Source organism: Rhinolophus hipposideros, assembly GCF_964194185.1.
Source record: "Rhinolophus hipposideros genome assembly, chromosome: 5".
Lineage (NCBI taxonomy): Eukaryota > Metazoa > Chordata > Mammalia > Chiroptera > Rhinolophidae > Rhinolophus > Rhinolophus hipposideros.
The window spans coordinates 18,812,536-18,827,238 of NC_138051.1; the positions used below are offsets into that span (position 1 = coordinate 18,812,536).

General features: G+C 34.0%; 1 protein-coding gene across 1 annotated transcript in view; it reads right to left on the minus strand.

Moving 5' to 3' along the window:
• Window positions 1-6,161: 6,161 nt before the first annotated feature.
• Window positions 6,162-14,703, minus strand: part of SRP54 (signal recognition particle 54) — a 44,921-nt gene continuing 36,379 nt past the window's right edge. Inside the window, exons 14-16 of the mRNA XM_081049378.1 lie at window positions 11,600-11,770; window positions 8,568-8,663; window positions 6,162-7,699 (exon numbers count right to left, since the gene is read on the minus strand). Coding sequence (XP_080905504.1) covers window positions 7,608-7,699; window positions 8,568-8,663; window positions 11,600-11,770 — 359 coding nt within the window. The 3' untranslated portion in view covers window positions 6,162-7,607. The remainder of the gene's footprint in view (window positions 7,700-8,567; window positions 8,664-11,599; window positions 11,771-14,703) is intronic.

The following is a 14,703-nucleotide window of genomic DNA, read 5'->3' on the forward strand; positions in this document are numbered from 1 at the left end:
ATATGGTTGTTGAAAATGCATGGCTCGTGCTACATATTCCATTCCTAACCTGAATGACAGTCTAGCCAAATAGCCTTGAAATAAGAGCCTCGAAGGTGAATTTTTGCTTACACTAGTCTGAAATAAATATAGCTAGAAAAAGTTAAGGGAGGCTTGAAGGAGAGCAAAGGGCAACAGCAAGCTTCCATTTTAACAATGTGAGGGATAGTTTATTATCTGTTTTAGGGGCACGTGTGTGTGGGTTAGAGGAGGCATCCCAGAGTTTTCCCATTTTCCCCAATGTTCAACCAAATTAAAAAGTTCATGATTGTAATGATTACTGCACTAGACTAGTTGGGGCATTTCCAAGTAAATGGTTTGTTTTTAATTTTAGTTTTAGTATGAAAGGTTTCACGAATTGTAAAGGTCAAAAATAAAATACATTACTTCATCCACGGCAGGCGGGGTGGGGTACATTTGATACTTTAAATTACATTTTCATGCCAGGCAAAATTCAGAAATGCTCCCCAAAGTTATGTCCTAGTATATGTTATTCAGCATGGCGAGCAGCCAGCACACGGACATCCCTACAACCTTAAGTACTCCTTTCTCTCCTGTGCAAAAGTTCTTTTTCCTTACTTGTATACTTTCCATCCTGCTATAACTTTGATATTCTAAAAAACAAACTAAAAACCTTAAAAATAAAAGTTGATCATTTGAAAACCATCTACATTTTAAACATTGGTTGGAAATTCATAATCTACTGCTAACAAAATTAGCTTGTTGCTGAGGTAAACAAGTTTTAGTAACATAATCTGATGCTGTCTAGTGGTATTAGCCAGGCGTTGAGTCTGTCCAAAATGACAAAAACAAACTGCAATAAATTGAAAAGAAAAATAAAGAGCCAATTGTTAAAGACTTCAGGAATTGGCCTTCATAAACAAGATAGTTTACATTACATGTATTCAAAATCCCTTTCCTCTTACTGGCAAGAGGGTAATCAACAATCTTTGTTACTAAAAATTTGTGGAATGTTTATAAATGCATGATTTTATTTTGAAAATTGGCAATTAAACATCAAATTACAATTTTCACTGAAGCAGAACTAATTTTCATGGTTTATAAGTACATTTCTTTGTTCACTGAAAATTTGAAATGCAAGTCACATTCCAACATGAACTGGAAGTATTTTCTCAGAAGTTATTTTTAACACAAATATGCAATTGAAGAGCAGTCTATTACAAACAAACAACTCAGCAACAGAAAAGCATAGCAATTCTAATGGTTTTAGTTTGGGCATTTACATTTTTGTCATTATTTCCAGACTGTCATAGGTCAACTAAAAGTGGGCAACAAAGCAACACACCAAAACTTTCCTTCTTTCACTTTCTAGTATAAGTTATATCACTATGACAAAAAAATAAATTCAGGTATGTACTTGAAAAGATAAATGTGGTCTAAATTTATCATTTAATGATACATACAGAGCTAAAAAAAATGTAAATTAGGATCTATTTCTGTGAAATGCTTGGAAAACAAAACTGAATAAAATTCAATAACCAGGAATGTCCATCAAATAAAAACAAGACTTTCTTCTAGTTTTGACATACTGTTTCCCCGAAAATAAGACCTAGCCGGACCATCAGCTCTAATGCATCTCTTGGAGCAAAAATTAATATAAGACCCGGTATTAAATTACCGGGTCTTATATTAAAATAAGACCAGATCTTATGTTAATTTTTGCTCCAAAAGACGCATTAGAGGTGATGGTCTGGTTAGGTCTTATTTTCAGGGAAACACAGTAGCTACATAAATATTTTAGTAGAGAATACTTAATCCCATTCTGCAAATAGGGGGATATATTTTCATCATATTGATGCACAAGGGTAAGGTGGTAAAATTAAAAATCCACATTAGGTTGATTTTAAGCATAAATTGTTAAATAACAGTAGTGGCTTCACTTATGGAGACCAACATGCCAGGTACCGTGCTAAGGGCTTTCCTTGTATTTTCTCTTTCTCACAGTTGAGATACTATTGCAATTACCAACATTTTCAGATAAGCAAAAAAAGGTTTAGAGAGGTTAAGTAACTTGCTCAAGAACAAAGCTGATAAGCAGAGCAAGGATTCAAACTCAGGCAGTCTGATTCTAGGGCCTATCCTTTTAGCCACTCTGAAAATGAAAATGTCAAAAGATAGGGTATGAGGAGGGCAGGAAATTCTTAGACCAAAAGTGAGTGTGACACTTGGAAAGATTTGGATGGAAATTAGTAAAATGTGTATATTTTTAGAAGTGTTATTACCAGATAGCCATTAGTAAACTTAAGGCCTTAGGTGTTAAGAAATAAATGAAAATGCCAAGTGAACTTGTTTTATTTAATTTTTTAAAAAGATTTTATTGGGGAAGGGGAAACAGGACTTTATTGGGGAACAGTGTGTACTTCCAGGGCTTTTTTCCCATTTTTTCCCAAGTCAAGCTGTTGTCCTTTCAGTCTTAGTTGTGGAGGGCGCAGCTCCGCTCCAAGTCCAGTCGCTGTTGTTCGTTGCAGGGGGCGCAGTCCACCGGAATCCCTTGCGGGAGTCAAACTGGCACCCTTGTGGTTGAGAGGACGCAAACCCTTGTGGTTGAGAGGACGCATTCCAACCGAGCCATCCCGGAGCTCAGTGGCAACTCAGTTCAAGGTGCCGTGTTCAATTTTAGTTGCAGGGGGCGCTGCCCACCATCCCTTGCAGAATTCGAGGAATTGAACTGGCAACCTTGTGGTTGAGAGCCCACTGGCCCACGTGGGAATCGAACCGGCAGCCTTTGGAATTTGGAGCATGGAGCTCTAACCGCCTGAGCCATCAGGCCGGCCCCGAACTTGTTTTATTTGATACTGTGAACACATTTGTTTTAAATGAAATTTGGTCAGATTTTTTTGTGTCCCAAGACTATACTATTGATATTCAACTACCAGAATTTTTTATATGGTATTAGTCATAAAATATAATTTCTTTATACACTATGCCAAAACACAATATTCTCAATGTTGAGGACCGTGCATCTTAATCTGAAATCTGTAAAACCCTAGGGGGTCTTCTGATAATAATCTAAAAACCAAGTATAAAGATATAAGGAGGATTTCCACAAGTAAGGATGCCTTTCATCTCAGGGCAAGATCATCCATGTATCTTTTAACACAACAAGAAGGAAATTGCAAAAAATCAAGGTATACTCATTAACTGAAGGTTTTCCCACGCCATCTCTTATCAAATGGAGTGTCAAGAAACAGGCAGATATTTCTTGCACCACTTCCGCCAGAAATGAAATTCTGAACCCCTTAATTGATTTCCCAAAGTCAGAAATTATGGGCCTTCCAATATATCCAGTAATAACTCTTACCTCTTTTGAGCCAATGAGGAGCATATTTCCCTAATTCTATTTAAAAATCATTTAAAAAGCAAGCATGACTCCAAATATATACATTACACATTCTCTTCCCTTGATGAAGATATGGGACCTTTCTCTGAAAGGCTCACAAAACTTTGGCATATGTTGCTTAAGAAAAATAGACCACAGTCACAGGATATTAGTCCCTTCAGCTTCCCATGAGAAGGAAAAGCCTTTATGCAGCAGTGTAAGAGGATTCTCGGCGATTTTCTTAGGGTCAGGCTCATCTGAATTATCCCACTTACAAGCAGGTACTGTTGTGTAATTTGACTGTTTTTCCATTTATGATCCAACTGCTACCGAGAAATGCATTGTTTTAGGCTAAGGAGAGAACACTTAAAAAGATACAATATGCTCCTCAAATGATGATTTCAAATGAAGAGAAAATGAGAATTGCAAACAGTATCACATGCATGCCAAATTCCAAACAACTTGTGTGGCATTACATTAATTCTGTCAAAGGAAATGTGCCATAATTACCAGCTTATAAGGTCTATTTTCACTTTTAAAATATCCGAAAATTACCTTGTATTCAATATGCCTGGATTACAGTAAAGCGGTCCAGGGAGAGGGACAGGGCCTAGAGTCATGGGTTAGCAACTACTCAACACTGAGCACAAATAATTACCTACCACTAATGACAAAGTGGGGAAAAAACTATTACAGCAAAATTTCATATTATATCAATAACTACTTTACAAAAATAACAAGCCACAGACTATATAACTGATCTAGAAGTAAAATTTAAATGAATCCCCCAACATTTGATATAAATTCATCATTCCTGTAACTTATGGCTCAAAAGCAAAGAAGGTATTAGGTTCAATAGTAATGCAATGGCTTAATGTTCAGAACATGGTAATTGGAATTTAGAGCAGAATTTTTAAGGTGACTCAGTTTCTAATCCAGTAAATGCCAGTAATGAACAGAATCATCTAGATCTGAGCTGTGATGATGGTTTTCTCATTTTGTATATAACTTATTTGGCTTTATTAATAATTATAGCTAGATTTTAAGAAGACCAAAACTTATTTACATTTATTTAGCCATGATTCTCACTGACATGGTTTTTATTAGAACTTATTCAAATTCCTTGGTTGCTCTTTGTATTCAAATATACATTACTTGCTTTTCTGCATACACACGCATGAAATTCCTTCACATTTAAATGCTTTGTTCCATTTTTCACTGAAATACTTGTTTATATGTAGGATTTCCAGGTGGGAATTCCCACACGTTGTAATTTTTTTCACTTTCCTGTTCCTGAATCCCAAGATATAAACTGTTTTCTGTTCTCCACAATGAATCCTTTCCACAAAATGACGGCCAATACTACCAACCACTTGGGTTCAAGGAGTTGATTTTCCCGATTTTCCAACCAACTTTTCTTGGGATTCAGGAACGGAAAAGCAAAAAATAATTCCCGAGAATGGGTGGGAATTCACACCCCCCACTCCCCGGAAACCCTAGCAATAAATAGGGAAAATGTCTCTTAGACAAGAGACACATTGTGAGTATTGTGAGTAGTATGTTTATTTCCCATTGTGGGTATTACTGGGTTTAAGGAGCCGATTTTCCCGATTTCCCGACCAACTTTTCTCGGGATTTGGAAATGGAAAAGCAAAAAAAATTCCTGAGAACAGGTGGGAATTCCCACCTGGAAACCCTATTTATATGTACTAGAGCTACCTGTAAAAGAAATTCAATTTTATTTTATATTAGGTTTACTTTTTAGACCATTCATTCTAAAAAGCAAACCATAATATACTTTTGGAATACTTTTTAGAATAATGGCCTAAAAAGTAAACCAACATTCACTGACATGAGGTATTAATATTATATTAATTCTACCTACATTAATATGCTTGATGAGACTTCAGTTCTAGTAAATTTAGGACTTCTCACATTACAATATACTGTATTTACTTGAATAAAGTAATGGTATATATAACATACTTTAAAATCACTTTTACTACATGATGAAAAGTACTTAATTTTTTCCAAAAAATCCTCCATAAAATTGCAATCATTGTGCACACATACATACACCTTCTATCTGACATGCCAGCAAATATACTCCTAGGAGAACGTGGACACCCGTTACATCACATTGTTAATTTGCCCTTTCTTGGTATTGCAGTTTTTTTGTAATTATTTTCCATGTCTTTTTGTTCTATAATTACATATGCATTGTAAGCTTAAGGAATTATATACTTAAGTTTTATGTTTGTACGTATTTAAATAACAATATAAAATTCAGGAAGAATCCAATGTCGTATATTAGATCTACCTAGTGGTCTAAGCTGGGAATATAACAGATAACAAAAGCCAAGGAACCAATTTTAATAGTGAAACACACAGGAAATTTGTTCAACTTATTAAAGAATTTGATTTTGGTATATAGTACTTACGCCGTCAAAAATCACTACCTTAATACAAATTGAGAACAGAAGAATGGATTTTGTAACTAAAGATGCCAGATTGAGGAATTAATGGAATCAAAATTTTAGACAGTGTCTCCAATTCCCTTATTTTACAGAAGAGGAAAGAGAAATGAAAGCTGAACTAGGTGTTCTATACCTTAGTTGTCCTTTGCCACAGTTATTTTTGCTTCTGAAAAATATAATTTGCATCAGACACAAAGATACTAAAAACAATGCCTGAAGCCATAAAAGGAAGTGAGACTTCCTTTCCCTGTCAAAAGTCAAAACTGGAGCCTTGAAGATAAAAATCACAAAAATCCATGCCCAGAAAAGGTGGTATGCATTTTAATTAGAAACTAATTTGAAGAACAATATTTTCTCTATTGTCAAATTTCTGTAGCTGGACCTTACAATGACATTTCTGCAGAACACATGATACATCATTTTTACAGGGTATACAATGTCCTATAAGAATATTCTAGTTTTTAACTGGTGAAAATAACTTAGTGGGATATAACATTTTTGCCCAAGTAAAAAAGAAAATCAGTTGCATTCTTCTTGTAATTATTTTTTAAAGATACTTTGATTTATGAGACCTTCTTTAACACTTGAGTCATAAAAAACACTATAAAAACTAGCTATTTCTTTCACTCTCTCCATCTACTGCAAATCAATCCTTTGCTGTAGATCAGCAAGTTCATCGTAGTTGAAAATATACTGTTGCACTATATCTTTTATCATTACGATGTCAATAATAGGCATAATTATTCTAGTATTTTTAACTAATTCCATAACTTATTTAAAAGCCATTGTTCTAAATTAACTGTGCAGCAATCCAAAGTAACCAACAACCAGATCAACCTTGTTATGTTCCCATTATTTTTAATATATAATAGTAACAGGCTAATATTTGCAATTATTTTTCCATTAGGAGGTCTATATATTATCTATTATCATCAAAGCCTATCAATTTCTTCAAGCAGATTTTTGGTATGTCAGAAACAGAACAAAATTGGCTTTTCAAAAAAAATCAAGTATTGCCATTAAGGCTTCAAAAATGTGAGGTAAAAAACTGCAAGTTATATACAAAACATATTGTATGAACTGTAACCAAATTCACAATTTCAATTTAAATGGCAGAGCTAAGATTTTCTATGGCAACGTTATCTTAGTTATTCTAAATTAAACAAAAATCCCTAATAGATAACTCTACCGTATTTCCCATTAAAGGTATACTTGCTTCTAGGGATAGTTTTAAATGACATAGTGCTATTGGTTTTCTGTCTGCCCTTTAATGTGATACACTGATAATTTGAAACCATAAAGAAAGTTAACAACCTCTTAACTTATAATGACTTTGAAGTTTATTTTACAGCACTTTTATTGCGACATCATGTAACTACTGACCAGGACTGTTTACAAATGTAATGCTTGGCCTTTGAAACAATTAAAAACTTTTAAGTACTAAAATTTTACATCATGATTTGTTTAACTTAAGAAGTGTTACGATGGCAAAAACTAACAGACGAAAATCTAAAGCAAAAATATAATGATTTCCACAAAAACCATACATTCTTCCCTTATTTGAGAGGGCAGGAGGGAAGAAGGAAGGAAGGAGGAAAAAGAAAAGGAAGAGGAAAAAGGTGAAAAGAGAAAGAAAAAGGGCAAAACAGGCAAGAAAAATACTTTTTTCCCTGTTTGCGAAAAGGAGGGGAACTCTGAGGTCTCAGCAAATAATGTAATCAACTGAGTCTGTTTATATTAAGGCATCTTCTTTACATATTATTGAATCCCATCATGCCTTTCATATTGCCAGCAGCGCCCTGCTGAAACTGCCTCATCATTGACTGAAGTCCTGCCATACCTCCTAGAATGAAAGTAAAATCAGATAATTATTAAGTAGAACATGTTACTTTTGTCTAGTATTTTAACTTTCAAAAAATATACTGGGTTCTGACTGCAATTCGGTCATCAGCCTTAAAGAACATACTAATTCAAAATTTTATATTCACCAGTATCCTCATCTATAAAAGACAATAAAAAACCCACCTCATCAAGTTATGAGAAATGAGATAATACATGAAAAGATCTAGAACAGTACCTGTTACACAGTACAGAGTCAAAAAATCTAAACAAAAAAAATATTTTCTGGGATGTCCAAGAAAGTCTTGTAAGCAGTAATCAGTTTGGAAGGGTGGGAAGTTATTTAATAGGACTTACAGAAAAAATTCACCTTTTACTGAACATCTACTTTACGCCCAGCACCGTACCAAATGCTTTCATATTTATTAGTTCATTTTATTGTCACAATTTCCTGATGAGATATTATCTGTGATTTTAAAGAAGGGGAAAGTGAAGTTCAGAAAGTTTAAGGAACTTTTCAGAGATTACATAGTAAAAATGGAACTGGATTTCAAAATGCTTATATAATTTCAAAGTCTCATCACTGAAAATATCCAGATTCTAAACTAGGGTAAAAGGTCACGAAAATAAGCATGAACAAAAGATGATTAAGTAGCTTCCTGAAAAAAAATCACACAGATGGCAGCAGAGGAGTGAATAAAACTTCAGCTTAATAGCACTATTACAACCATTCAACTTAGAAGTCAGATGGCCATTTCCCTCAAATCACACATCTGTTGAACAAATTTTCATAATCTCACAACAGAAGGCTTATTAAAACTCAACCCTTATAAATTAAACTGTGTATTAGCAACTGACAACTTTGTATTTACCCATGTGATGAAGAACTCTTGGATCCATCATTTTGGCCATTTGTTGATTCAATTTTGCCATCTGTGACTGGCTCACATTCTTAGACATGTCACCACCTGAAAATAAAAAAGGTTTTGAGTCAATATAGAATGTAATATAATCAGGGTCATAGAAAGTTTAATGAATTGAGTAAATAAATAGAAAAAATCACCCATAATCTTATTCTAATACAATTATTTCTATTTGTACATACTCTTTTCTAATCTTTTATCTCAATTACACATTTTTGAGAAAGAACAAGTGAAATTCTGTATTAAGGGACTTTCTTAAGGGCTAAGATTTTTCTTAATACTTTTAGTTATACCTGTGAATGAGCCACTACAAGCAAAGCTGTATCCAGTGTCTATTAATAGTAAGCTGTAACAATTTTTAATGCTTTTTTCAATATGAGAGAATGCTGAACAAAAAGCTGTTTATAGCTTTGGGTTAATCAGGAAAGAGACTGGATTACTGGTAAGTGAATATGAAAGAATGAGTCTGAGAGAACTGAAAATTTGTACACATCTAAGAAGCTATTAAAAGTAGCAAAAAGCTTCAGAGACTAGAAAGACAAATAATCTAACTCCAATTTCAATGAATTTCCACACAGTCCAAATTCCACAGTTAAAACATTAGGCAACCAACATTCTAGGGCAGAACTGATAAGAGTATTCCTTCAGAAGATAGCTGCTGTACTGAAGAGACAGGAAGTAAAAGAGATAGAAGTAACAACAATGAATAAGTAGAACTGCTTTGGCAGAATTACTTATTTCATAGGAACATTAACTCTGACACTTCTCAGGAGCATTTATGAAAATGAAAACCAAAGCTGCCCCTGATTCTTTGATCAGAGCTGGCTAATCGGAATAAATTAAAGAACTATGAATGAAAAATATGTTTTTCATAAAACGTATGATAAAAATCTGTGAATAATTAAATCTCTGTAAGATGTGAATTCTATGTTCGTTGGTGATTTGTCATAAGAGTTTGTTTCTGAGAATTTAAAACTTCTAAAAAAATATTAGGAGTTTGGTGTGGCAGGGATGTGCACCATATCCACTGATCATTTCTTCTTGGTTGTGTCTTTATTGAGTAATCAACGCTTAGATAAGATCTGACTGATGGATCTGCAGTAGTTCTATCAAGAATAGTCAGGGTCTCACTGTGTTGTACACTTGAGACTAATATAATATTGTATGACAACCGCAATTGAAAAATAAAAGAAAAATAAGAGAAAGAGAGAGAGAGAGAGAGAGAGAGAGAGAGAGAGAAAAGAAGAAGAAGAAGAAGAAGAAGAAGAAGAAGGAAGGAAGGAAGGAAGGAAGGAAGGAAGGAAGGAAGGAAGGAAGGAAGGAAGGAAGGAAGGAAGGAAGGAAGGAAGGAAGGAAGGAAGGAAGGAAGGAAGGAAGGAAGGAAGGAAGGAAGGAAGGAAGGAAGGAAGGAAGGAAGGAAGGAAGGAAGGAAGGAAGGAAGGAAGGAAGGAAGGAAGGAAGGAAGGAAGGAAGGAAGGAAGGAAGGAAGGGAGGAAGAGAAAGAAAGAAGGAAGAGTGGGAGAGAACACAGAAGGGTGTGTGTGTGGGGGGAATAGTCAGGGTCATCTGGGAAAGATGTTAAACTGACATAACTTGTTTATTAATAACTATCTGAAATAGCATGTGATATTAGAAATTATAACCAGTTTTAAACATGTCTGTCTCATTTTTTCCCTTGTCATAAAAAGTAGGACATAGCAAGCAAGGAAAATAAGAAAAGTATGAAAGACAAAAGGTGATAAGAACTTCAGTAAATACTCTTTTTTTTAAGAAAGCTATTCAGTGGTACTGTTCATCTTTGGTGCCCGCTTAATCATTATTTTCTGAAATAATAAATTCACTTTAGTAGTATTTATAATACAGAAAAAATTAAGAGATGGCTGGGACAGTTGATTAACTCTTTGGAAAAACAAACTTATCTTTTTACCTTGCACAATATATAGCAAAATAAATTCCAGATGGAACAAAAGCAAAACCTAAGGAATAAAACCAAACCAAGTAGAAAAAAATATAGCTATTATTATATCAACATGGGGAAAACTTTTATGAGCATTAAAAAAAAATCAAAGGAAATGATAAATAGCCTTGGCTACATTAAAAATGAAAATTTCTGTTCATTAAAAAATATAAATAAAAATAAAAGGCAAGCGAAAAACTGGGGAAAGTATTTGCAGACATAAACCAAGGACTGTAAAGAATTACTACAACGCAATAAGGGGAAAAAATGAAATAGATAAAGAAGGAACCTAAGAGGTGAGTCACAAAGGAAATTCAAACCAGTAAAAGCACAGACATGTTACACTTCAGTAGTAACCTAAAAAACACACATTGAAAAAACATTGGAACATTAAATTAGAAACATTAAATTCTTACACAATTATAATATTCAGCATCAACTATGTTTCTGATCAAAGAGACAAACCCCCTAGCCTCATGAAAGATGGCACAGAAACTGATACAAGAATGAATATTGACATAGAAGCCGGTGAATCAGCCTAAATATCCAACAAAGAAGCACTGCATTAAACAAATATACACGCTCAAATGGAATAGTGGTCAGTGGTTAAAAGTTATATTTTGAAGAATATTTGACAATATATGGAAAATAGTCACGATGTATCAGAAGAAAACACTAGTTATTATTAAGTGTTATTTGCAATAGGATCTACGGGATTATGTGAGGAGTAAAGGTAATGGGTGTTCTAAACTTTTTTCTTATACTTTCTTATATTCTCTAAATTTTCTCTGATTATATATTACATCTTCAAAAGTCATTGTTTGTTTTTAAAAATAATAGTGTTTATTACCTTGAATCTGAAAACAGATAAATCACAGCTCACATTATAAATCCCAGAAGTACTTAAATATAATGAGAAATTCAGCACTATATTTTCTAAGACTGGCAGTACTTCTTGGTTTTAATTTTCAGTTTCTCAACTTCCTTTCAGAGTGTTAACTAATGATAAGCTTATTTTTCTTACCTTTGAAAAGTCCTTTGATACCTCCCATCTTTTTTACCATCTGTGCAAATTTGGTATATTGTGTTAAAAGTTCTTGAACATCTCTTGTTGACACACCTGATCCTCTTGCTACTCTTTGGATTCTTCCTGGTTGTTTACTAAAAACCTTGGCACCATCCGTACTATCAAGTTCTGCAGGCAAGAGTCAATTACTTTCACTTACATACAATTAACATACATTATCAAAGCAGTTATATGGAAATACCTTACACACAGAAAAACAAATATCATGGTCAAACCACCATCAGATTTAACAAATGTTATCATCTGCCATGTTTGCCTGATTTTTAAAAATTAAATATGAAATATATTCAAAATAATGTTTACAATATTCATAAGCTATAAAAAACACACAAGTACTCACCCTACAGTTTAAGTAAAATAGAACATTATGTTTAAAATAGAACATTCTGAAAACCCATGTCTATCCTTTCTATATCTCATATCCAACTACTCCTCAAAGCATATACCAGAGGTAAAAGGTGTATTTCCAAAAAGAACAAAAGTGCACACCTGAGCTTTAAATAACTATTAACCTTTATATCAAATTTTTAGGCATGTAAACAAGCAGAAGTAGGTAGTTCTACCTATAATCAACAAAATAATTGTCATATTTCCTATAATCCACTAATTAATAGTATTTTAATCCTTTCTGTAACATAAAGAATGAGTTAATTCCCTCCAGTGTTTTGGTAACTCTTTGAATATGAGGTGAATTTCTTCTGGTGTTAGTTACATACATTCTCAGAAACAGGATGGCCTTTAGTCAAAATTTCTAACATGTTTCCATTTCCTCTGCAACATCCCCCCAATAAGTGGTCATCTAGCCTCGGTCTTAATATACTCAGAAGAGATAATCCACTATCTAAAATAAGGACACCTATGCCATTCTATTATACCTGTAATCATGGAAAATCTTTTCACATATTAAAATGAAATGTTTGCCTGGCACATCTTTCTATTTTGCACAGATGTCTTTTTGCCCAGCACAAAGAATAAGGCTCTCAAATATTTAAGAGCCAAGTGTCACCTGTGAATTTTCTCTGGGTAACAAATATCCAACATCTGTTCGTCTTATAACATGGTTTAGAACCTCATTTATCACCTAGATTTCCTAAATACAACTTCTAATTTGCCTATGCTAAGCATGTTGGCCAGAAGTGAACTAAAATCCAGGTGAAGTCTGATTACCAATGCAACACAAATAAAGACCAAATTGTCTCATTATAAGCCTGTAGTCCACTAAACCTCTAAATCCATTTCATAAATGTAGATTTTAATGCACATCTTTACTATAAAATATTTAGGAAATGTGTATCATATTCCTTCCAAGCTCAAAAGGAGTTAGAGAAAGAAGATAAGCTAATTAACAGTATATCATGGTAAGCAATATGATAGAGTTAAGCAAATAGCAAACAAAAGGAGACAAAATTTAAAGAGGGAAGTCAGGAAAGGCTCCATGCTGGCGGTTCCTCTTTAACTGAGTAGTCCTGAAGGACAAGTATGAGTTAAGTAAAGAAAAGAAAGGAGCCAGGGACATTCTAGGAAGCAGAATATTAATTCCTAAGAACAAATCAAAAGTTTTATGCAGAAAGAACCACAGATGGATAAGAGCTGAGAGATTTAAGAAGCTGCAAAAGCAGGTAAGGATAAGGTGATACTAGAACTTGTATGCCAAGCTTCGGAGTTTGGAATTCGTCATGAAGACAATAAAGAGTCATTGAGAGATTTTGACCCCAGAAGTGTTATGTTTGAAAAGACCATTCTTGTGGCAATGAGGAAGAAAGATTAAAAAGAGGGTGAATAAAGAGAAAGGGAAATGTTAGGAGGCTAAGAAATGATGAGTGTGTGAATGAATGCAGGGAATACAGAGGCAAAGAGGCAATATCTGAGGAATACTTAGCAAGTAGTACTCATACTTCTAAGGTGACGTTAAGGCTTCTGTATTCCACTTGGAAGTGGTAAAACACTGATACAAGTAGACTATGATAAGTTAAATATGTGTATGTACATTGTAATACCTAGAGCAACCACTAAGAAAACTATTCAGAGATATACTCAAAAACTCTATAGGTACATTAAAATAATGTTCAAATAACCCACAGGCAAGTAGAAAAGAGAAAGCAAAACAACAAAAATCCAAGGGAACAAACAGAATAATAAAATGGCAGAACTATATTCTAATACATGAACAATATATCAGTTAAGAGATTATCAAAATGTAGTAAAAGACAAAACATGCTCTTGACACGAAACTCACTTCAAATATGATATAGGTAGGTTAAAAGTAAAAGGATGGAAAAAAATACACAATGCAAAAAACTAAAAGAAAGCTATAAGGGCTGTATTAATATCAGATAAAGTAGATCAGGGACAAAGGAGGACATTACATACTTAATGGTAAAAGGGTCAATTCACCAAGAAGACATAATTCTAAATTTGTATGCACCCAACAAAAGAGCTTCAAAATACATGAAGCAAAATTGATACAACTGAAAGGAGAAAAGTTAGGCACTTTAATACCTCAATTTCCATAATCAACAGAACTACCAGACAGAAAATCAGCAAGGATTCAAATCTAAGTTTATCCCAGTTTCTAGCTTGGCTGACTGACTAGATAGATGGAAGTGTCACTCACCAAGGGAGAAGCACTACATTTTGGATCTGATGTGCCTCAGAAAACTTTCAAACATGTAAATAGAGATGTCTGTCCACCATTTAGTGAGCACCTAGAGAGAAGGTGATCCAGAGTGTAGACCCTCGAGCCACAATGCCTGAGTTCAAAGCCCAGCCTATCCACTCTCTAGCCAGTCACCTTGAGGAAATTACTCACCTTCCCTCCATCTCAGTTTCCTAATCTGTAAAAGCTAGATAATAATAGATTTTGACCCCAGAATTGTCCCGTAAGAATTATTGTGAAGATAAAGTGGGTTAATACATGTCAAGTGCTCAGGACAGTGCCTAGGACAGAGCAAATACTCTAGACATGGCTGCAATTATTAATTCTACATGCAAAACTTTCTGCAGTGGTCAAGATATAGAGATAAGAAAGACAATTTTATTTG